Genomic DNA, 21,923 nt, shown 5'->3' with positions numbered 1-21,923 from the left:
GTCTTTATGAGGTCATTTTTGGGTCTTCCCTAGAAATTGGGTAAGTGGGTTTTGTGATACTCCCCAGGCACAGGAAAGAGACAAAATCTGCTTTCAGGGAAAGTTGCAGGGGTGTATGAATCACTCCTGAAGTATCAGGAAACGATGCAAGGTGGGGCTGTGACATGCACTGTGGGTCAGCAGATCGGAGAGATGAGTGGAGAGAGCATGATCAGTGCCATTGGAGTGTGTGGCAATCTAGCTCTGGCTGAGATTCTTCAGAAGCTGCAAACCTGATCGGGTTTGGGTGTACCCTTCTAAAGATAACCAAAGTCTTGTCCCTAGAAAATAGGCCATGTATTATATTAAATTGCAAAACATAGTCTTACTAATCTTTTCCCAACAAAATTAATGACTTTTGAAAATTCATCATGACTTGTAACTGGTTAAGGCTTACAAAGTTAGAAACTACCAGAAACAATGTTATGCTCAAAAGCGCGAACAGTTTTTTTGGACTGTAGATGTTTCTATATATATTATCTGTACTATAGACTTGCTCAGGAACTTTTTATTAGGACAATTTTAGAATGTTTGTGTTCAACTTTTTTTTCCAGACTGCACTATCTGCATAGAATGAAGCCTTGAAAGGAATGTAGGAAGAGGACAATATTAAGAAACTATATACTATATTTTGTCCATTGTGTGTTTCTGAAGATTCCATGCCTTCACAAATTGGTATATGCCGCTGCTCAAAGAAGTGTAATAAAACCAGTGCTTCTGCATATTTATTTTCCTGCAGGTTTGAAAACCACCTTATAAGAGGTAAGTATTGTTACATTGATTTGAATAATGAGAACATTTAGAGCCATGGAGAACTTAAATGTTTTGGCCATATGGAGCTGGTTAAATACTTCTGAACGCTGGGGGGGGGGGGGGGGGGAAAGCTAGCTTACACATGTTGTTTGGTTTTGGCCTGTTTCTAGATCAGGACTTTTTTCCTTTGAATAATAACACAGTTTATAAACTTAACTATGTATTTTGCCAAAATTGTCATGCACACTGGAGATGGAAATTGCTTCAGAGGTAGTGGCAACACTCACAAAGCTGTCCTCAGCACCAGAAGCCCACAGCTTGATTCTCTATCAAGCTGGAGACCTTGGACTGAAAGTAAGAGTATCTGCTAGGAGGTAAAGGGCTGTTGGTTCAGAGGTTCATAAAACTAGACAGGGTGTAGCCACAGGAGAGAAATGCTCATGCAATTAATGTATGTTCTATTTACGTCTTTGAGGATTATAGAAACCAACCTGTCTGATACACGTTGTGGCATCCTCACCTCTTTGCCAGGGCTTAGTCTTAACCCCAGTGGGTGGGGTCAGTAACAGGCTTGTCATCCTTGTCTTTACTTACCTGAAAATACATCTCCATAGCTCTTGTACTGACAGCATCTTCAGAACATTTATTGTCAGCATTCAAACCTGATTAAAATGTGCAGCATTAGATATAAAAAAACACCTTAATAACTCTTAATGCAGACTACTTCATAGTAGAGAGGCAAGCCTATTAATGTCACGCTGTGCCCAACCCCTCAGAACACTCACTGGTTTAGTAGGGTTTGGAAAGGGCTTGGAGGAAAACACGAGATCACAAGCTGTAGTAAGAGAAGCTCCATTTACACTAAAATTGTTTCAGTTCTGGCATCCAAGATACTTTTTTTTTTCTTTCTTTCCCCCCTTTTAGCCATTCTCTGTGAAAGAAGATACAGATGGAATTTTGTCAAAACACTTGTTAAAAACTGTTTGAGAGAGTCTTAAGTAGTTTTTAACATGTTTTATTGCATGACAACATCTCTGTGCTGTAGGCAGAACCAAAGCAGATGGTTTTACAGACAGATAGTTGTCCCGTCTCTCAGTATGCTGTTATCAGAAGGCACATTAAGTACTTTTCTCACAACCTGAAGGTGTCTGCCATTAAATTTGCTTGTGTCAGCCTTATGTATATGTACAGGTCCCTACAAGACTAGCTAGGATGTGGATTTACAGTATGTCAGATGACCCACAGTAGCAACCTATGGACACAGCTGTACCTAGCACTAAGCAGAAGACATTTACTCCTCAACAAAAACAGGGTCATAGCATGCACACAGGCAGTTTCCGCAGAGTAGCTAACGTGCTCTAAATCCCCACCCATTCTTGCCTCACTAACTTGTGTGTGTAGCCATACCCCAAGCAAAAGTGAATAAATACACCCATGAGCTGAGCAGAAAAATCTCATCCCACAAACACCATGTAGTGTAACGCAATGGCCAGCAAAGAGTGAGGTTAAGAGAGCTAGGTGTTCCATAGCTCACAGAAAGTTTTTTTTTTCTTGCTGAAATGAATTGCTTGTGTTTCGACTACTTTCCTAGTTCGTGAATTTCCCTTATTTTTTCGGTTAGCAATAGCTGTTACCAAAGTTCATCTGTTTCTTTTTGCACTTTAATTTATAGCTTTTGTACTAGTCATTTTATTGCTTCAATCTCTGAGTGAGAGAACTTTTACAACTTGTGATTACTGAACTCGGAGAAACAAGAAAGCTTTTTGACCTGCCTGGGAGTAATTACAGACCCCGTTGCTTCTTGGGAGGGGCTTTCAATGTTTAACAAACTGTGTCAACTCTAATTTAACCATGTGGAACCTGGACCATTGGATGGGAGTGGGGAAAAAAAAAAAAAAGACTCCAGAATCTTTCTAGCTCTCATTTTAACTTGGCTGTTTTAGTCTCCAAAGGGCTGTTCTTGAAGTCCTGCCTTCCCACTACTGAACTTGGAGCTGTTCCTTCCTTAGCAGCATGAGGGGATTTGAGCCAAGCCATTTGCATATGAAAATAATTTCCCCTTATTTCAGAAATTATAGCTACATTACTTTTGATTAATCCTTTCCTGGGGCAGGTCTTCTGAATGCCACGCCATGAAAATAAGGCTCTTGACAATAGAGAAATTGTCCTGTCTTAAATTACTACTGTTGTTTTGTATTATAGGGGCTGTGGTCAGGGACAAAGGTTCAATTGTGTTCAACAGTGTAAAAACAGAGAATCAATAGATACCCTGTGTTTGAAAGGGTCTGTGATCTGAATTACTTGAGGAGTAAAGTTTGGAATTGGAAAATGAGATGAGGAAGATTTGTTGCAATTTATGCATTTTGCCCACTTACAGGATTGTAAGCCAGCTAGAGTTTGAAGGCTCCCAGCTGTTCTTAATACACTCAAACAGCTATTATTTAAGAAATGCTGAACTTGCCTTCAGGAAAAGGATTAGGACATTATTTTGAAAGCACCAAAGTTTTCTTACTTTTGATGTCCCTAGATGAAGAGATAGCTGTATTTCCTGGATAGTCAGTTACTTAGATCTTTTGTGGTTTTGCGTACTAATGTGTACACAGACATGCCAGTGAGGCTATGTATTTGTGTTTTCACTAGATGTGAATGGAATATTTTGAGCTAATGTGATTTTTATAAGAATGTTTAAGCAAAATTCTTGATGTTTTATTGGTTTAGCTACATTTTCATCAAGAAGGTTTTTGAAGTCTCGGGGTTGCTAGGTCATTCTGAGGGGAAAGAGGAGAAAAACAGAAGCTGAAGAGTTTGCATTTTTCCATGCGAATGTAGGCAACCCAGTGACTGCACATGCGCAAGTACACCAGCAGTGCCCTGGGCATGGCTGATGCACACCTGCTCCTTGCTCTGCACCTGTGTCTCAGGAAGCCTGGTGCTCTTGGCAGCTGGAACAAATGGCTCCAGGATTGTGGTGGTGTAGAGGAGTCCTGTTTATTAGTGCTCTTTGCACAATGCAGCATGAAGAAAGAGCCTGGGCACAACTGGGTAACAAATAACCATGGTTATTAAATACTTGCTAATGCAAAATACAATTTCTAGTGGCTTTAAAAAGTTAGAATATGGTGGATGATGTCTGAAGGTTCAAAAAAACCTTATAAAGGAGTTCTGTACAGTTCATCTCCTTTCCCTTTAATGTAAAATAATGCACTCAGAGTTTTGAGTTACTGATGTTGAGAGATACATAATTCATCACTTGCCATTCTGTGACACAATGGTGGAAAACCTAGTGTAGTCTATTTCATCTATTTATTTTGACAAAGTAATTTGAACTCTTCAGATAAGGCTACTTCATTTCATTTACAACCAGCACAGAAGTACCAATCCTTAAAAATAAATCCTAAAGGCTTCCACTGTCTGCTTTGAATTATTTAAGTTCATACAGGATATATCAGTCTATTTACAGCAGAAATGAACAGCAAGTTCAAACTTATGTCCCCAGTACTTAGATTTGCTGCTGCAGAGTACTTGGCTGTTTTGAAGTATGCAGAAGTTTAAACAAGTTTAAACATGCACTGTCTTTTCTGGCAGCCTTCACATTCTTTTACCATTTGCTGTGTTAGTCTAGTCAGTACATTTCTCATTCACTGTGTAATTTCCTGGTGGGTTTTTTTCTTCCAGTTCCTGAATTTCTCAGTACCTGAGCATAACTACAGCTGCTCTTGGACTAAAGCATTAGAAAACCCTGCTGTATGCTTAGAAGTTCTTTTCAAGTAAACAAAGCCAAAACCAGTTTTCCTGTCCATTCATCCATCAGTGACATACGCTTGAGTGGCACTGGACCATTTATAGTTCTAATCATACTGTAACATTTGTCAAAAGCAAGGATTTAGCTGTAAGGCCCCTTTCCAGTACTTACTTGCTATCTCAAGTAGCAAACAGGTAAGCCATATTCAGTCTGTTATGCTTAGTCCTAGCCCAGGCACCAGGATGCCGTAATGATTTGTTTCACACAACTCATCTAAATCCTTACTCTCTTCCCACGTAAAAAAACAGGTTTGTGGTGATAGATGTGGGTTGAGGTGGTTTATCTGTTCCTTTTTAATTTACTGAAACTTGTGTGACTTTTTACACCCTTTACTCTGAAAGAGTTAACCACATGTCCAGAGTTTGCTTTTTAGGTGAATGTTTAGTTTCATTATGGTCTTTAGTAATCGAGCTCAGCCTGTGTGCGTTTCATCTAGAACATACTTGATTGAGAGGCTGGGTTCCCCCCAACAAGGTCATGAGTCATCTCTACAGGGAAGAGAGACTTACCTCCCCCCCCTTCTGTTTCACACTCTGCAATAAGTAGAAGTCTATAATTGAAAAACAGATCCTTTATTATGAACAATGATCTGTATTTAAAAGCACCAGTGGTTCTTCTTCATGACTTTGTTTGAAAAGAAATACCAGGTGTTCTTCCTATGGTACTTTGTAGTCTTTAACAAAAAAAATGTTCACTGGAAAGGATATCAGAGGCCAAAGAGATGTGCTTTGCTACCTCACAAATCTTAAAACGATTTTTACAAAATGTATATCCTAAATGTAATTTATTAAAATACTAACCCTGTGTTTTTCTTCAGTGATGCTTCTTAATCTATCCGTGAAGAACTCAGTCACTGAAAAATTGTAAAGTTTGTTTTTCATTTAAACGAAGCAGACTGCTCTGCAGCTGCCTCTTTGGACCAGCTACTGGATAGCTATGTAACTATGTGTCTCGTGTAATTGAGTGCCAGTGCATTTATGGAAATATTTTTTTTTCCACAAAAAATAAGATTTTGTAAGAATCCCAGGTCTTTCAGACCCAGGTTGTATTCATTATCTCTCTCTAAGAGAAAATCTGTTCAAACTGTGGTAACTTACAAAGATGAAAAGTAGCTAAATGGATTTTATGTTGTTGTTGTGGTAGTAACCTGAACTGAGCTGGCTTTGGTGCCCAATAAATCCAAAACACAACACTATACCAGCTACTAGGAAGAAAATTAACTCTATCCCAGCCGAAACCAGGACAAATGTTCACCTGTAGGAAGAACTAGGAAGTAAATAAAAGGTGAAATCCATTGTACTACACTAGACAAATGCTGCGTTAGGCCAGTTTGAATTGCTGGTGGTGAAACAGTGCCCCCTGATGTCCGGCAAGCTGACTTGGAAATCAGAAAGCTACATTCCATATTCTGGGATGAACTGATCAACAACCTTCCATAAACTATAGTTAATAATATGCAAAGTTGAGAGCCAATTAAGTCTGCTATATCATGCAGACAATTTAGAGTCAGGTAAACATCTATTTCCTTATTGTCACTGGGTTCAGGCAGCAACCTTTCCATGCTGATGTTTTTCCATGACGTTTCCAAGTTGAATCCTTGAGTCACTCCTATCTCAACCATCCTACCTCAGGCTGCAGAGTCCTGCAAGGAAGGAAAGGTGAAGTTGCAAACTTCCTTGCAGCTTTTCCTCCCGGCTGCAGTTTCCTCAGCCTGAGTCAAGGTGAGGCAGCTTGTCCATATCAGAGCAGAGCCCTGGGTTCTGTGAGGTGAGGGACAGTACCGCAGGGGTTAACAGTCACAGTACCTGTTGAATAACTTGATTGTAACAGATTTTTGGGAGTGAAAATGAATGAAAAATAAAAATCTTCTAGTATTTTGTTGCCGAACCACCAGCTCAAAAATTAAGTATTTTAGAAAGGGGAGAGCTACAGGAAAAAAACCCATACAAACCCTGAAAAGCTCTGTGTGGGTGAAGATCTGCATTGTAAGCCACTTTTTATTAATGAGCCAAGGAATAAAAATGTGAAGGTGTGAAGAGCAAGAAAGCATGTGCTTCACAATTATCATTGCAGTTTTATGTTTTACAGTAGGGCAAAAAAATGACAGAAGCTTATTCCCTAGTCTGAGCGGTTGAGGTGGTTATGGGGAAGTTTCTGTAACTTGCCCTTACTTTGTTTTCCACAGTTTTCAAATGAATGGTAACTAATTGAAGAGTGCTTTGAGTTCCTTAGACAAAAAGTATTATGCAAAATTAAATACCAATTTAGTTCAGGTGGAATTACCTTGCATATGTGTATATGGAGAAGGACCTTCAAAAAACAGACTTTTGCCCCTCTGATGTGCTTGCTATTATCTCTGCTCTGCTGTTTCCCAATTTCGGCCCATCCCACACAGATGTTGTTAGTTAGCACATTTACTGTCTGATAGGTTTTTCCTCTCTCTGGAGCATGCAGCCAGAAACTGGGTATGACCTTTCCCTGAACATGCTCGCTAACCCTGTGCGCCTAAATAAAAACATCTAGCAAATTATTAATGAAAGATGAGGAAGGAGTAAAAAGGCCTCTGCTCTCATAGCAAATGAGGGCAGTTACACTTTAATTGACCTGTACAGGAGGAACAACGAAATTGGAGCATTTCTTGCCATCTTCCTAGGATACTTCTTTAGCTCTTGTAACAAGAGACAGTAAGATTTTATACCAAATCTCGCTAGTGAAGGGAGGTTCTCATTCTTTTTACATTCCAGTAGCCTTAGAGTAACTGCATAATCCTGCACGTATTAATTGCTTCTGTGGGAAGCAGTAGCAGGGTATGGCGTGCCTGTGTTTGTAACGGCTTTTGAAAGGTATGCCTTCTCCCTCACATCCTGGGGCTCTGGGGAGCCGCTTAGCCGCCTAAGGAAGCTGCTGGTCGGGCAGCAGAGAGGTTCCAGCCAAGCGGCGGCAGGAGGGCCGGGCCGCGCGGGGAAGCGCCGCCCTCAGTGCCGGCTGCGGGGCTCGCCGCGCGTCGCCTAGCGCGGGAGAGGGGGGCGCTGGGACAGGCGGACTAGGCCACAGGCCCTTCCTCCGCAGCCCCGCCCGCCTCTGATTGGCCGCCCGTCGGGAGGGTAGGGGAGGTAAGAGGGTCCTGCCGCCTGATTGGCTGGGGTGGCTACCTCGCGCTCTGATTGGCTGCGAGGGGCGCCATGTCGCCCTGCGCGGCAAGGGCTGAGGCGTGAGGGAGAGGCTGCTGAGGAGAGTGCGGGGCGGTGCTGCGCCGTGCTGGGTCACCGCGGCGGGCCACCGCGGCCCTGCCGGCTTACCTGCGGGGGGCCAACACAGCGGAACCGTACCCACCAGGGAAGGGCTGTTTTGTTGTTTGTATGGCAGCAGGCTAAAAGCTGGAGAGTTAGGGAGGCTGCGGTGAGCTGGTCTCCGGCAGCCCCGTGCTCTGTGGAGGGACCTACTGGTGAAGTAAGTGCATTTGCTCCTGTCTAAAAATACCTTTCCTCGTGCTCCATTTGGTATCTCTTGATTTTTACAGTTACAAACACCTCAGGTTTGTTTCCTTGGTTATACCTTCAGGGTATGTCCTACTTGAGGGATAAGTTTTATTCCCAATGGCTATAATCAAGCGTTAGAAAAATTAAGAGCTTGATGATTTTAATTTTCATCTTATGTGCCTTAATTATGGTTCTGTGCTTCTTAATGATCTTTTTAAAAATACACAATCACAAATTGGAGGGGAGGAATGAAGATTTTTTGGTAAATCTAAGTAAAGTATGTAGGACTATGAGGATCTGACAAATGGCTTTTTCCGGAGAGGATTTTTCCCCCATTTTTCAAAATTCTGAATGGAAAAAGGAGGGCTGAAGGCTCCTTCCACTGAAAACAAGAGATTGATCAAATTATCAAATTAGAACTAAATTAAGTTTACATAGCTATCTTAGGGCACAAGGCTTAGGACACTGGTACTGAGAGAATTTTTTTTACCACCTGACATACAAGCTCTACTGAAATGCTTCATTTAAACAAAAGAAATACAGAGGGCTGCTGCTGAAATTGACTATTTTTGTAATTGATTTCTTCTTTTTTAACAGGAATCTTTACTTACCAAAATGAGACATAATCCGGTGTGTCAGACACCTGCCACTGTCACTGTTCATGTAAAATCCAGTGCATCCAGATCATATCAGCAAAAAAAGCTAATTAGACTAAAGCGGCCTACTTTTAAAGACCATGAAGAAAACTGTGAAAACAAGACTTCTAGACATAAATATAAATGTCCAAAGGGACCATGTCTAGTTATTCAGCGTCAGGAAATGACAGCTTTCTTTAAATTATTTGGTAGGTTAATAATGACAGATATCAATGTATTGACCGAACAACAGAAAACTATTTAAGCAAGTATATTTTCTAAACTCTGTAATTTTGGGAGTGCTTTTTATATTGATACTGATGGCCATGTCTTTGTCTAAATGTATTTTGGTGTTATGTTTTAGTGTATAAATGTTTAATGGATAAACTAAAAATACAAGAAGGGCTACCAAACTGATGAAAAGTGTATTTTTAAATTACAAATGAAACCAAGGTGGTATGATACTTCCTTTTATGATTATTTCTCTTTCCTTTCTATTTGCTCTTATATTTCAACAAATACTTGTAAAACAATGTACTTCTTTTTACATAAAGCTTAAAAAAGGCTGGAATCCCAGTCTTATAAACATGTTACTTACTATGGGAATAAACATTTAGGGTGAGAAGTGGAATGTGAAGAGAATCAGAGGAGTTGTAGCGTATCTTTTGCATCTGCGTCTCTTTTGTATAAGGTTTTGTATTTATTTTAGTGAAGAGAGTAAGTAATAGTAGAAGATTACACATTGTTTTTATTTGAACCTTGAATACAGAAGTGAATCAGAGTCTGCAGTAGTCCTATTGTAGTACATGTTCACAGAGACTGAAATACCAACCACAAAATAAAGTATTGCCTTATAAAGGCTGTCAGGTAATCAAGGTGCAGAGATCTTAACGTTCTGCAGTTCACTAGAAGTAATAGTGTGCTATTAGATGGAACAACTTAACGCAGGAAGAAGTTACATAAATAGAAAAAATAGTGGTGATTTTTCATCTTCAGTTGTTATTCCTGAGAGTGAAATGCAGTCACCAGATTTTCCACCTTGCCTTTCTGGTAGTTTGTCTTCTTTTGTCACTTTTCACACCTAATCTCTTTCTCCCCTCAGTTTTTCTGTTCTCTGCTGGTGGGTCTTGTTTCTTTCCTTCTGTTTGGTTTAATAAAAGGACTACTTGTTATTTATTTACAAATAGTTTCTAACAAAACCAATTTTGGCCTTTGAAATGCTATAGCTTGCTTTTGTTGCAGATGATGATCTAATCCAAGACTTCCTTTGGATGGACAGTTGTTGCAAAATCGCAGACAAGGTAAGAGTATTTCCATCTTAGTTAACGGCGTATCAGTTGAGTGGAAAGTCTGCTCATAATCACTTGATACTGTAATGCAAATACAGACCATAATTTCTTTCTAATGTGTTTATATTAGAAGCTTCGAGAAACCCAATTCATGCTTTCTTCATTGATAAAAGTGATCCAAATATCTTGATACAAGATTAATGTGCATTTTTTGAAATTATATACTGAGACAATACATTGATACTTCATTTTATGTTTTAAAACAGTATCTCTTGGCAATGACTTTCGTTTATTTCAAGAGGGCTAACCTCACGATAAATGAGCATACCAGAATCAATTTCTTTGTCGCTTTGTAAGTACTTTTAAATCATCTGGTTTTATTAGCATAAACATTGTATTATTTTATTCCTTGGTTCATGCCACTGATAATTATGATATATGATGAGACTTCTTTTACTCTCTGTGTAGTGGTTTGGGTTCTATCTGAAGTATAGAAACATAATCTACATACTATGTACAAATAGTGCAAATTTGGCATTCCTCCCCTGATGACCGCTTGTGCGGAACAAGCTTGAGCAGCAGTGAGGGTACGTTTGTATTGGTGTAGTGATCCATAGTGTGGCATTCTGCCTACCCAACTAAATCTGTGAACTTTTTTTAGTGTTACAAGAAATATGTGCAGGACAATACATGGCAACATATACGTGGCTTACACTCCTTGTTTTAAGACCCTATTTTATATCTTTGTCAGCATTTAAGTAATTTGTACTGAAATGTTTCATCATGATACGCACCTCAGGAGTAAGTTTTTATGATGATTTAAGTCAACAGTAAAAATGTAGCTAGAGAATTTTTGAGAACTTTTTTGAGCAGTTCTGAGATTTCTGTACCTTGAAACAGAGGTGCAATCGGTAGTCTGTTTTTACCAAGCCTGTATACTTTCTCAGTATTTGGCTATAACAACAGAGTGTTTTCTTTCATAGTGTTACGGTGCCCAGGTCACCGTTCTCCGTAATAGCGCTTCTCAGATACTCTGATTTACCCATTAGTGCGGGGAGAAAGATGGCTGTTCTGCTCTAAATGGTATTCTGGGTAGCATCCATAAGAGCACAGAGGAGGAAGCCAGGCCAGAAGAGTGAGAGGATTAGAAGGGGACAAAGGGTCTGGTGTGACTGGGACTAGAGGGAATACTGGTGAGTTAGGAGCAAGTGAGAAAACTGGGGAGGAGACTTAAAAGTCATAGCATTTTCAGGTATGATTTACAGGAGTTTAGGTGGATCCAGAGGAAGTATTTTCCTGCTGTGTGAAAAGACAACCCAGAAGCCAAAGTAGCACATGGTGAGGGAAGGGAGAAATATGGACATGAAAAATTAAGGTTTTCATTTATATATGAAAGTAGACCTGTATTTAGTTGTTTGCTACTAATTTAATGTGAGCAACATAATTTTCCAAGAATAGCTAAAATCCATAAAGTAGAAAATGTGAAGTTTAAGATTTCGTAAGATAGGTTTTAACCTTTATTTAGAGATGCCACTCAGAAACTGTTCATTTTAGTGCAAGGCTATCTTGCCAGTTTGGAGAAGGCTATCAGGATATGTTACGTCTTGCGTTATCAACTCATTTAGGAGACTCTAGGTTAAAGCAGTTTTTATAAGAGCTGAAGTTAAATTTTTATTTACCCAAATGATGCATATGGAAATTTCTGATTAAGAAAATGCTGTGCTCCAGGCTGTATTTGGCTAATTTTTCTCACAATACTAGGAAAAAACCCTACTTCAGTATTATGCCTTTTAACATTAGAAATAATACTAATACAGTGATTTAAGTTTGAATAATACTTACGAACACGAGCATATGTATGTTTGAAGGTATCTGGCAAATACAGTGGAAGAAGACGATGAAGAATCAAAGTATGACATTTTCCCATGGGCTTTGGGAAAAGCCTGGAGAAAGCTCTTCCCTGATTTCTTAAAATTAAGAGATCAACTGTGGAGCAGAATTGACTACAGGGCTATTGTAAGCAGACGCTGCTGTGAAGAGGTAGGGAGGGTTTTATTATTGTAGATGCTGAAACTAGCTGAAAACGGCAATTAATACCAGCTAGCGATTTCTTCCCTGAAGTACATAGGCAAGCCATAGCAAAGAAAAGATGCAGCTAAAATGTAATGGTTCATTTGCCCTCCGTGATTATTTTTTTCTTCTGCATTCTAAATACATTCTTTGAAACTATGCTTTTAAGGTAGACTAGAATATTTTACACTGCACTACTGTTAAAAGTGAAGTTTTTATTGACACAAATCTTTCTGCTTTATGCAGATACTTTTCTTTAAAATTTACCACATTGGTTGTGCACTTCATTTACCTTAGAAATATTTTTTTGTGTTTGCTTTACAGATTATAAGTTTCTACACAAGAAAAACCTTTAAATAAAATTGAGCACCTCAGGTGAAATTTTAATCCCTTCAAAATTAATAATATAACTTCAGTTGACTTTTTCAGTTAACGGTTTTTCACTGCATTTAAAAAAAAAATCTCCAAAGGACACACTTTTAACATTCTCTACTATTAATGCAGTGTTACAACCTACATTTTTCAAACATATACTAAGAGGGAAAACAGACATTCCTCACTTTTCAGGTGGAATGTATCTGGAAAAAGCCCTGTCATCTTCTAAGAACATGTTTACTACAGCTGGTGGAAAAGAAAATCTCATTTATTCTAGAATCCCATCTCTGAGGATGGGATTAGATACTTACGGGAAAAGTACAAGAAGCAAGGCAAATGTATACTGGTTTTCCCAGCTTCCAACGATCATTAGTTCAGTCATGGTGTGAACCAAGACTATCCATCTACTTGATCTTCAGTAGTTGGTAAATGTCCAACATACGAAGCATAAGCTGGTATTTGTGATGATTGACGTGAATATACTAAGCTTAAACTGTTGTTTCCACATCTGATTCATAACTGATTTACTTACTCATTCCTAAGGCAGCAAACTTCCTAGTGAGCAGCAGATGAATCACAGGTGATGCCCGTTCCACCTACGTAGTATTAATTTTCTGCTGTACATGAATTGGATCCCTTGTTTTCAGCTGCATGTCTTCCCGTTATTTTTACAGTTTCTGATCTAATGGCTGTTTGACAGGTGATGGCTATTGCTCCAACACATTACATATGGCAGCGAGAACGTTCGCCGCACCACAGCGGAGCTTTGAGAAGCTACAATGATGACGAAGTACAGCTCCCCCGAGGACCTAATGCTACTCCTACAGACTGCCTGCTTTGTGGTAAGAAAGGAAGATCTGTACGACTAGGATTGTCATCATCTTCTTCCTCATCTACCAGCACTTTGGAGATGATGGAATTACATTCATCGCAGAGTTCAAAGGACAGCTTTCCAAATGAAGAAATGCTTGTTGACTCTCCTTTTTATGATGCTCAAGGTATGGTTCAATATTGCAAATAATTTTCAGTTAGGGCCATATTTGCCCTTTGGACTGCTGTGGGGACTACTGTGTCCTTCTTGGTCTGGCAAGAGACGACTTCCTCTGTGTGGGCAGACATCCCCATTACAAATACAGAACTTGGCAGCACTCTGCTTCCAGTGTGAAAATGAACCATGGTTTCATTTTCGTTTTCCCATCTTGTCTCTTGACTTCCTGGAACGACCAACTGCTTTATTTGGAGTCTCTTCAGATTGCTACTACAGTAGATTTTGGGCTGTGTTTCAGTCTACTTAGGCATTTATTACTATTCTGGCATTATAAATTAAATTGAGAATCCAATTTTAAACACTTGGGATTGGTTAGAAGAAACAATTAAAAACACTGGTGTGTGTCATGTCAGTTAAAAAGAGTGTGTGTTACACTAAAAGCGTTTAAGAGTTAAAAGTGTTCCTGTTGAGAGCACTGTTTTTAGAAAGGACAGACTGCTCAGCTGCTGTCATCAGTTTGGACATACATTAAAGCACAATTCACATTTTCCTTTAAGTGTATCTCAATTGTTGACAGAATTTATAAAAAATTTCCTTTGGGATACAAGTAGAAAACAATACATGAGTCTGCTGTGAAAATTGTTTTATGTAATTGAACCTTTGCACGATAATCTACTCAAAACAGTGTCCTGAGCCTTTGTATGAGAAGCCTGCATTACAGCAGTTAAGGGGCAAAGGCTTATCATTTAATGTACCGAGTGGAACACACTTGAGATGCAGACTGCCTGGGGGAACTGTGTAAGGCCTGTTCCACAAAGACACCTTCATGTGCTCAACCACTGCAGTTTTTAGTATACTTTAAATTTAGAGTTATTATAGCTCTGTTTTTTATTTGCATATGTTCTCACTAATATCCAAAATTTCACTATTATAGCAGGATTATATTACTCCTTTTGACAACTTCAGAACAACTGTGATTCTCAAAGGATCCCATAACTTTGAAAAATTTGGCAATTGAATCTTCCTTGAGATACAGAACAAATCAGGTGTCTACAATATGTCATTTATTAAAATTGAATGTGTTAAACATCACCACATGCTTATGTGTAAACCTTAAATGAGACCCAAAAAGACTTAATTCTAAATCTATTTTTACTTGAGAGGTCTTCCTTTTCATATCTGACTGTCAGATCGGACAGGTCAGAAAAAACTCTGGTTATTCTGACCTTTTGAGAACACTTTATATACAGCAAACTCCACAGGCAACTTTCAGCATGGGTGCTAAAAATGAACCTAAGCTATACATGTCAGCAACTGGTCTTTTTCTTTATCAAGAGAACAAATTCAGTGAATTTCAGTTTCTTTAAGAACAGTATTCTTAAAGCACAACTGTAAGATAAAGCGATAGCCACCTGTTGGTAGTCAGTGAAGTCAGAAGCTGCTGCACTTGCATTTGGAAGGGCAGACATCAATCCATTATTTTCTTACTATATTTTTTTCCTCTTTATTTCTGGTAGACTGTCAGACCCTGTCCAGCAATAGGAGACCAGATGGCACCTTGAACCAAGACAAATCCATGGACTGGTTTACCAGCAATGAAGAATGAAATACACCCCATGAGACAGAAGCAGATACTGTGCTTTGCGGACCAGTCTGTGATGCATCACACCACCACACCCAATGATTCTGTTAAGGATTTTCCCTTCAAATAGTAGGTGGGATTTCAAATTTTATATGCAGAAGAAATCAAAGCAGTCCTTACTTAAAAGTTACACAACTTGCAAAATGTGGCAGCTACTTTGTAACATTTTATTTTATTGTGATACCCATACTCAAATTAGCAGCTAACATCTCAGTAGCATCAAGAAAGCAGTGGTTGAATCTTTCTCAGCTTGGTAAGGAATGCTAATTAAAAAAAACAAAACAAGGTATTACTTTAGTATTTCAATATGCAATAGTTATTTTATTATTACAAGTTGTATGATTTCATGATATAGTAACATGCCAAATGCTAGTAAAAAAAATGGTATTTTTGAAAATAAAACACTACTAAACATTTAAGGTAAAAGAACATTTTCCAGGTGTCTTACCTGAGTGAGCATCCTGCCAATAAGATGGTCTAGCAACATAAGGCACAGAGCAGTATGTTTCAGCATTGTCAGAAAGTGATTCTGTGAGAAATAATTTCTTTTAATTCTTTCCCACAATTTTAAGACATACACACAGACCAGAGTTGCCAATGCACATTGATTATTTTTCCTTGACATATTTTTACTTTCTTTTTGGTTCTGTTAAAGTGCTCTGCTGTCACCTATCAGTATATTCAGACCTCTTTGCTTTACTATGGATTTTGCAAATCTATACCAGCATGAGGCATCTTTTTTGGATTTGCCAGAACAGCATGACTGAAAAACAGAGCACACTGGTAACGTTTCTTCTACAGAATCCTTAAGCCCATGAGGGTCCTTTAAAGCAGCTACAGGACTAGTATAAAGGACTGAATTTTATTAAAAAGTAAAAATTTGAAAGCAGTAGTACAAGGGCAGTCATTCTTTACGTTTGAAGACTGCAATTTATTTTCTAGTTAGTCTAGATTTCCAAAAAGATACTTAAACTTAAATCTTTAATATATCCTTTTTCAAACCTGCCAAGGTCTAGGCTGTCCTAACAGCTTGTCTGTTCTTCATAACTATCTCAGCTGATCTAAGAAAAAAAAAAAAAAGTGCCTCTTCCTACAAACTTTGCCTTCATTATATCCTTGGATTATCAAATTGCAGTAACAGGATATCTCATCAGCAATAATTCTTACCATAGTCTTCACGTTCTTTAAGAACTACTTGATCCTGAGTGTGGATTTCTTCATATTCCTTTTGAGGTGGTTCTTCAGAATTTTCCTGCATTTCAACTGTTTGGCTTGATTTGCAATTCTTGATTTTAGCAGGGAGTACCAACCAATTTCTATGAGTTACCTCAATGATCCTTTCACACAAAAAAGGGATTTTGCAGGTCCGTATTCTGTCTAAAAGGTCAATAACCTGTGTGATGCTTTTGAAGAAATGCAAAGGATAAAGTAGTATTTTGAAAACTCAAATCCTACACTGTTAGTCTCAATTCTACTGCCTTTGTCACATTCTTTACCTTTGAGGTCCTTCAGGTTTAGGGTAAATGAGCTAACAGCCTGACTACTGAATTGGGAAACAGTACAGTTATTCTGAGGATGTCATTAAGTAGAAACTTCTGCTGTGCATAATGAGAACATTCCCAAACTAAAGGCGAAGGTATTTGGCCAACTTTAATTTATACTGCATGCAACTCCCCCCAAAAAATTACATGAGGGAAAAAAAATAATTTCATTAAACATTTCATTAATGGTGGATGTGTATTTTAAAAGATGTTTGGTTTCGTAATGATGTTGATGATACCTGTGTGAATGCCTGAGTACCAGAAGTAAATACTTACTTTGCTAAATAGACAGCACACACCCCACCCTGTTTCAGTCTTGGGTGTACAACAGGCAGAGCAGACTGAGGGTTAAGCATATCCAGAACTACCTGCAAGACAAAGATATATATATGTTCTCCCAGTAAATATTAATATATATGATTTGTTTCCTATAGCAACAATGCTTGAAAAAACAAGGTTTATCTATGGAAAACAAATGCATACAACAGCATTTTGTAATCACAAGCCAGTTTTGTTACTGCCTCTCAAAGTCTTAGAGAAACCCAAGGTTTTTACATTTACAAAACCCAGTCCTTGCTACTTCTAGATGAATTTCTATTAAAACAGCGAGTAGCGTTTCACAAATAAAGTAGTCTTGTATTAACATTAAACCTCCTACTAATTATATTCCATAATGTTGATGTTAATAAAAACTTTTAGACAACTACTTTTACTAACACCTTTGGGTATCTAGTTTTCAAATGTAAAAAAACCCACAAACGTTGAAGTGCATCTTTATCATGAAAAGATCCTACTACAGTCTCAATGTCTTAGCTTGCTGTTTGTTACAAGATTTAGAAAACTGTTTAAAGTGTTAATGCAAGTAGTTTGCTTTACGTGGAAGAGTGATTACCATCTAGCTCTCTTCCCCAGCACAGCTCCCTTTACAAAAATCTGGCTACAAAAAGCAGGCCAGGAGAGCAAGCAATAGCATTCCTTACTCTGACTTAGGCCTTAGTTACATGGTGCATTCTGTATAGCTGATAGCAAAGTGTTTATCTATTTGTATTTTCAATAAGCTTACGTATTTTTCTTAAGTTTAATGTTTGAAGTACATGCCTTAGATGCAAATATATCCCTTTTTCCAAAATACAAGAAAGTAAGTTTGCCTTTCCTGCAAGACAGCAGTGCTTAAGTGTAATGTTTCTGTACTACAGTGTATCACCTTTCATTTGGGAACCTGTAATGAAAACCTTGAAAATACTTGTAATCTGACCAAAAAAATCACAATGTTTTTCATTGATGAAGGTCTAACTTTTTTTTTCATGTTAAACTAGATATGGGAATCCTATTGTGTGTGTGAGCGCTAGAGGCTTTAATATATGCCGAAAAGGTAAATGTCAAATGGGATGATTTTTTTGACTTACTGCATCAAGTGTTACAGATTTCATATCCGCAGCAGCTGTTGAAATGTCTTTAAGAATGAATTCTACATTATCTGGCCACTCTTCCATATGCCCTATTTTCCATGCAGCACGCCAGTGGTTATAATTCTTCTTAGCTAAATTATGATGATCATCTCTGATTTCATAACTTATAACATGTCCTTTGGGCCCAACTGAAAACAAACAAAAGACACTAGACTTACCGCTTTTCCCCCTGCAATAAACAATTTTTAAAAAAGTGGTGTAGTAAATAACAGAAGTACACCTTTAAGTCTCAACTTCACTTCAGGATATAATCCCATATGATCTAATCAATTGCCATTTTTTTTCCTTTTACCTTTAAAATAAACATATTCAGATAAAAGGGCAGAGTTAGTTCTTTTACAGACTGAAATTCATCAATCCACAGATGAAACTAAGCATGTTTATAGTAGTACAAACTGTTCCTAGCATCCTCCTGAAGTAACTCCTGCAGCAAGGGAGGACCTGAGCATCCGTGGCCCTGTCCACCTACGATTCTCCTGCTAAAGCTACCAGCTGAGAAAGCTGCAACACTGGTCACTACTCACAGGTGCTATAAAGCTGACAGACTGTGACTGCTTCTGTTGTAAGATTTGAAACTGTTGGGTTTGAGTGTTTTTGACAGTACTGGTTTTTTACAAGAGTTTGTTGTTTTCCTTGTGTAGTTCTTTCTTCACTTGTTCTTCTTGGGGTTGGGGAAATCCAAATTCTTCTTGGGGTTGGGCTTAGGAAATCCCCAGACATGCTCACTGATCTCAGCCCCACAGACAAGTTTTAAAGTGTACTCTTCGATTGACACAGGCTTGTGTTAGTCTCCTGTTCTTGTTTGTAACTAATAAATAATTGTATTACTTGTTTTAAGTATAAATTTACTATCCTGAAATTTACCATGAGTCCAATACACAGTGTTCTTCATAACAGAAGTGCTACCAGGATACTCAGGCCATGCCAAGGATTTTGCTGACTTGGTAGTTACAGCTAAATTAATCAGAAAGAAACCATTGGACAAGATTGAAAGAGAATAGGAATGATCAGTAAGTTCAGGTGCGTTTGTATGAAACTGCCACAGTGGACTAAATACCCAAGGCAGAAAATAATTTGCTGTATTTAGCAAAAGCTAACTTTTGCCTTAGCCAACATCAGGTATTCAACCTTTCTTCAGGTTGAAGGTCTGCTTGCGCAGGGGGATGAGGAAAGCTAGGGACCCTTACTTTCCCTCTCTCCAAATGCATCTCTGGAATGGGAAGCTCAGAGTTTCATCTCTTTTGTCAGCTTCCGCAGCAGCAATGGTTGCTTTGATTTTGCATACTGTCTTCAAAATCCTGTCATGGCACTACAAAGAAACCTGGTTGATTGTAGAATGATCGGAAGGAACTAAAGAATAGCAGCAGGAGGCAGAAAGGGGGGGAGCAGAGATACAACCACTGACCTCAAAACCTGAGCCCACTGTGTATCAAGACCATCTGCAGCTGAGGGGTCTTAGGGCAGCATTTAATGGCTGATCATTAAATTGAGCATTTTCAACTGAACTAGTGTGTCAGATGGAGACTACTGTGGCTAAACAAAGAACTAAGAAGAACAAACTGCTCTGTTTGTCTCAGTAGGGGACCCTCCAGATTCCCTTTGGTGCTGCTTACATGCCTTTGCCTGTTTTAAGCTCCTGATGCACTCCAGTCTGTACCATTCCCTGCGTAACCACTCTTAGGTCCTCGTGATCTCAGCAGTGTGACCTCGCATCCCAGCACAGGGCTGGATCGATGGCACTGGTAACATACTTGCGGAATACTAAAGCTCCTCAGAAAAACTCATGCTTCTAAAAAGCCCTGTTACCCTGACATAGATGCCAAGGGACAGCAGATAAGACAGTGCAGTTATGTGGAGAGAAAAAGAAAACAGATTTGCTAGTTCTGAGGTTATTTAATGGTCTTGAAACAAGAGAGCAGCAGATTTGTTCAGTTTGCCTCCCTCACATCACCTACCACTGATATGGGCTGCCTCTAAGCAGGATTGAAATGTTTTGTGTCTTCAACTGTTGAATGATATGGAACATAACTGCAAAGGCAGCTCAAACTGTAAACATTTTACAAAGACAACAAAGTCTATAATACTGCTCTTTAACCACCATTGGGAAATAGTGAAAAAGAAATGCTGGGGTTTCACAGCAGCTCAGGATACATGGGTGTTTCTCAGGTTTAGTGACCGCTGCTGGCACCCTCAGGTACGCAGTTAAAAATGCTGACTTAGAACATAAGCCTTCAGGATACGAACTCGTATTTTTCTGCTGTATCAGGTCAAGGTGATCCATGATGAAGTTCCTGTCTTTACCCTCAAAAGTCTTTTAACATTGCAGAGAAGGGAAGTATTCTGCAATAGCAGAAACACACTTAAAAATTTGGAAAGCAAATTGAAATGGCCCTTTGTTTTTCAGGTGTGTGAAGCAATTACAGCAAACTATGGGGGTTTTGTTTCTTTTTGTTTGCTTTCCTCAAGGAAGTTGTTCTATCAGGAGCCCATAAATCAAATTACTCTGAAATGGGGTCCGCTAACAGGATGCCTACAGATAACATTAAGTTTATGGGTGAGGTTTTGGTCTCACTTACGCTGCTGAGTGCAAAGGCTCTCTACCTTTCTGAGCATGGAGACCTAGATCAAACCAGGCTAGCTGTAACATGAAAAAAATAACAGCATGTGTTCACATAAGCTTTTTCACTGGTACCCAGCAATCTGATTACTCATGCGATCCATCAAAATGAGGAAAAGGAAACTGAGAAAGACAAGAGATTGGAGAAAGAGTCTAGTACAGTTAAGGCAAAGCCAGTAACAATGACTGAAACTCAGCTTTCTGCAGGGCCTTTGGTAAACCTTGGTGCTACAGCCCTTGAAATACAGCTAAAACAGTTTGCAGCCCCTGCACTGGCTTTGGCACTGATGTAACATTCCTTTAAGTCAACAAACTATATATATATGTGAACATCTGAAATACAGCAACACTTTTAAGAACCGGTCATAAGTATTTGGTCAAAAGAAAGGCAACGTGTGACAAGGGAATTGCACTGCCTTGACATTTCCCAAAACCAGGTTCTCACCTGCTCTTGACAGAAACAAGCTCATAGCGCCAGACCCGCTGCCACTTTCCAAAACAGTGTCTCCCGGGTGGATATCCATCATCATCAACATAGCGCTGATATCCTGTGGGTGACAAAACCATGGCCCTTTATCAGCCTCGGAAACTAAGAGTCAGATTTGACCTGCCACCTCCCGGCCACAGTCAAACAAGTAGCACCTTGGGGTAAGCGATGGTGGGCCCCCGCGGCATCAGCAGCACGTACTCCTCCAGCGAGGGCCGCCTCAGCAGCAGCTGCCGGCCAGCCGACGTGCGCAGCAGCTGCCCGGGGAGCTGCCCGATGATGTGGCGATGGGGCAGGAGGCCACCGGAGCTAGCCAACACCGCCCCCGCCGCCAGCCGGCACATCAGCTTCACCGTCGTGTTGTGCTTCCTCCACATCTCCGCCAGCGCCAGCTCCCCAGCGCGGAAAGGGCTGGGACGCGCTCCTGCCGCTTCGGGGCCGGCCGCCTCCATCATCTCCTGAGGGCCGTCCGTCCTCATCTCCTGAGGGGCGGCCGCACACCGCCCCACAGACGCCGCTTCCTCTGGCGGCAGCAGCCGCCTCACCCGCTCCAGCGGCGACAGCGACGTCTCCCACGCCCGCCTCCGAGGCCTGCCGCCGGGGACCGCCCCATTCCCGGAGGAGAAGGCGGAGGAGGCGGCCCGCCTCATCCCGCGCCAGGCCCTCATGAGGGACAAGGCGGGAAAACGAGATCAGCCGTCGCCCCGCGCGCCTGCGCCGCGCGCCTCAATGACGCA

At 39.9% G+C, this 21,923-nt stretch overlaps 2 protein-coding genes across 2 annotated transcripts; one reads left to right on the top strand and one right to left on the bottom strand.

Annotated features, from left to right (window-relative positions):
• The first annotated feature begins 8,054 nt into the window (after positions 1–8,054).
• SPDYA (speedy/RINGO cell cycle regulator family member A) lies at positions 8,055–15,512 on the top strand. Its single transcript, XM_005440277.4, has 6 exons — positions 8,055–8,917; positions 9,951–10,009; positions 10,264–10,349; positions 11,866–12,037; positions 13,143–13,440; positions 14,948–15,512. The coding sequence occupies exons 1-6, from the start codon at positions 8,689–8,691 to the stop codon at positions 15,034–15,036; spliced, it is 933 nt and encodes a 310-aa protein (XP_005440334.1). The 5' UTR covers positions 8,055–8,688; the 3' UTR covers positions 15,037–15,512.
• Positions 15,219–21,903, bottom strand: TRMT61B (tRNA methyltransferase 61B). The gene is made up of 7 exons (XM_014280781.3): positions 21,342–21,903; positions 21,145–21,247; positions 18,020–18,210; positions 16,890–16,981; positions 16,240–16,475; positions 15,521–15,601; positions 15,219–15,335 (listed from the first exon to the last, which is right to left on the bottom strand). Exons 1-7 carry the CDS (start codon positions 21,852–21,854, stop codon positions 15,292–15,294), a joined length of 1,260 nt encoding a protein of 419 aa, XP_014136256.2. The 5' UTR covers positions 21,855–21,903; the 3' UTR covers positions 15,219–15,291.
• Between the last annotated feature and the right edge of the window lie 20 nt (positions 21,904–21,923).

This window comes from Falco cherrug, chromosome 13, assembly GCF_023634085.1.
Source record: "Falco cherrug isolate bFalChe1 chromosome 13, bFalChe1.pri, whole genome shotgun sequence".
NCBI lineage: Eukaryota > Metazoa > Chordata > Aves > Falconiformes > Falconidae > Falco > Falco cherrug.
The sequence above is the reverse complement of the archived record's forward strand: the minus strand, read 5'-3'. Positions and strand labels throughout refer to the sequence as shown.

Bases quoted from the DNA above. Each gene is read 5' to 3' on its own strand.
- SPDYA (XM_005440277.4), top strand. From the start codon at position 8,689: ATGAGACATAATCCGGTGTGTCAGACACCTGCCACTGTCACTGTTCAT. The intron at 10,010-10,263 runs GTAAGAGTATTT...GTTTTAAAACAG, and splicing joins GTTGCAAAATCGCAGACAAG to TATCTCTTGGCAATGACTTT. The intron at 10,350-11,865 runs GTAAGTACTTTT...GTATGTTTGAAG, and splicing joins ATCAATTTCTTTGTCGCTTT to GTATCTGGCAAATACAGTGG.
- TRMT61B (XM_014280781.3), bottom strand. From the start codon at position 21,854: ATGAGGGCCTGGCGCGGGATGAGGCGGGCCGCCTCCTCCGCCTTCTCC. The intron at 16,476-16,889 runs GTAAGTATTTAC...TTTCTTCAAAAG, and splicing joins TGTGCTGTCTATTTAGCAAA to CATCACACAGGTTATTGACC. The intron at 15,602-16,239 runs GTAAGAATTATT...TATTTCTCACAG, and splicing joins TAAAGAACGTGAAGACTATG to AATCACTTTCTGACAATGCT.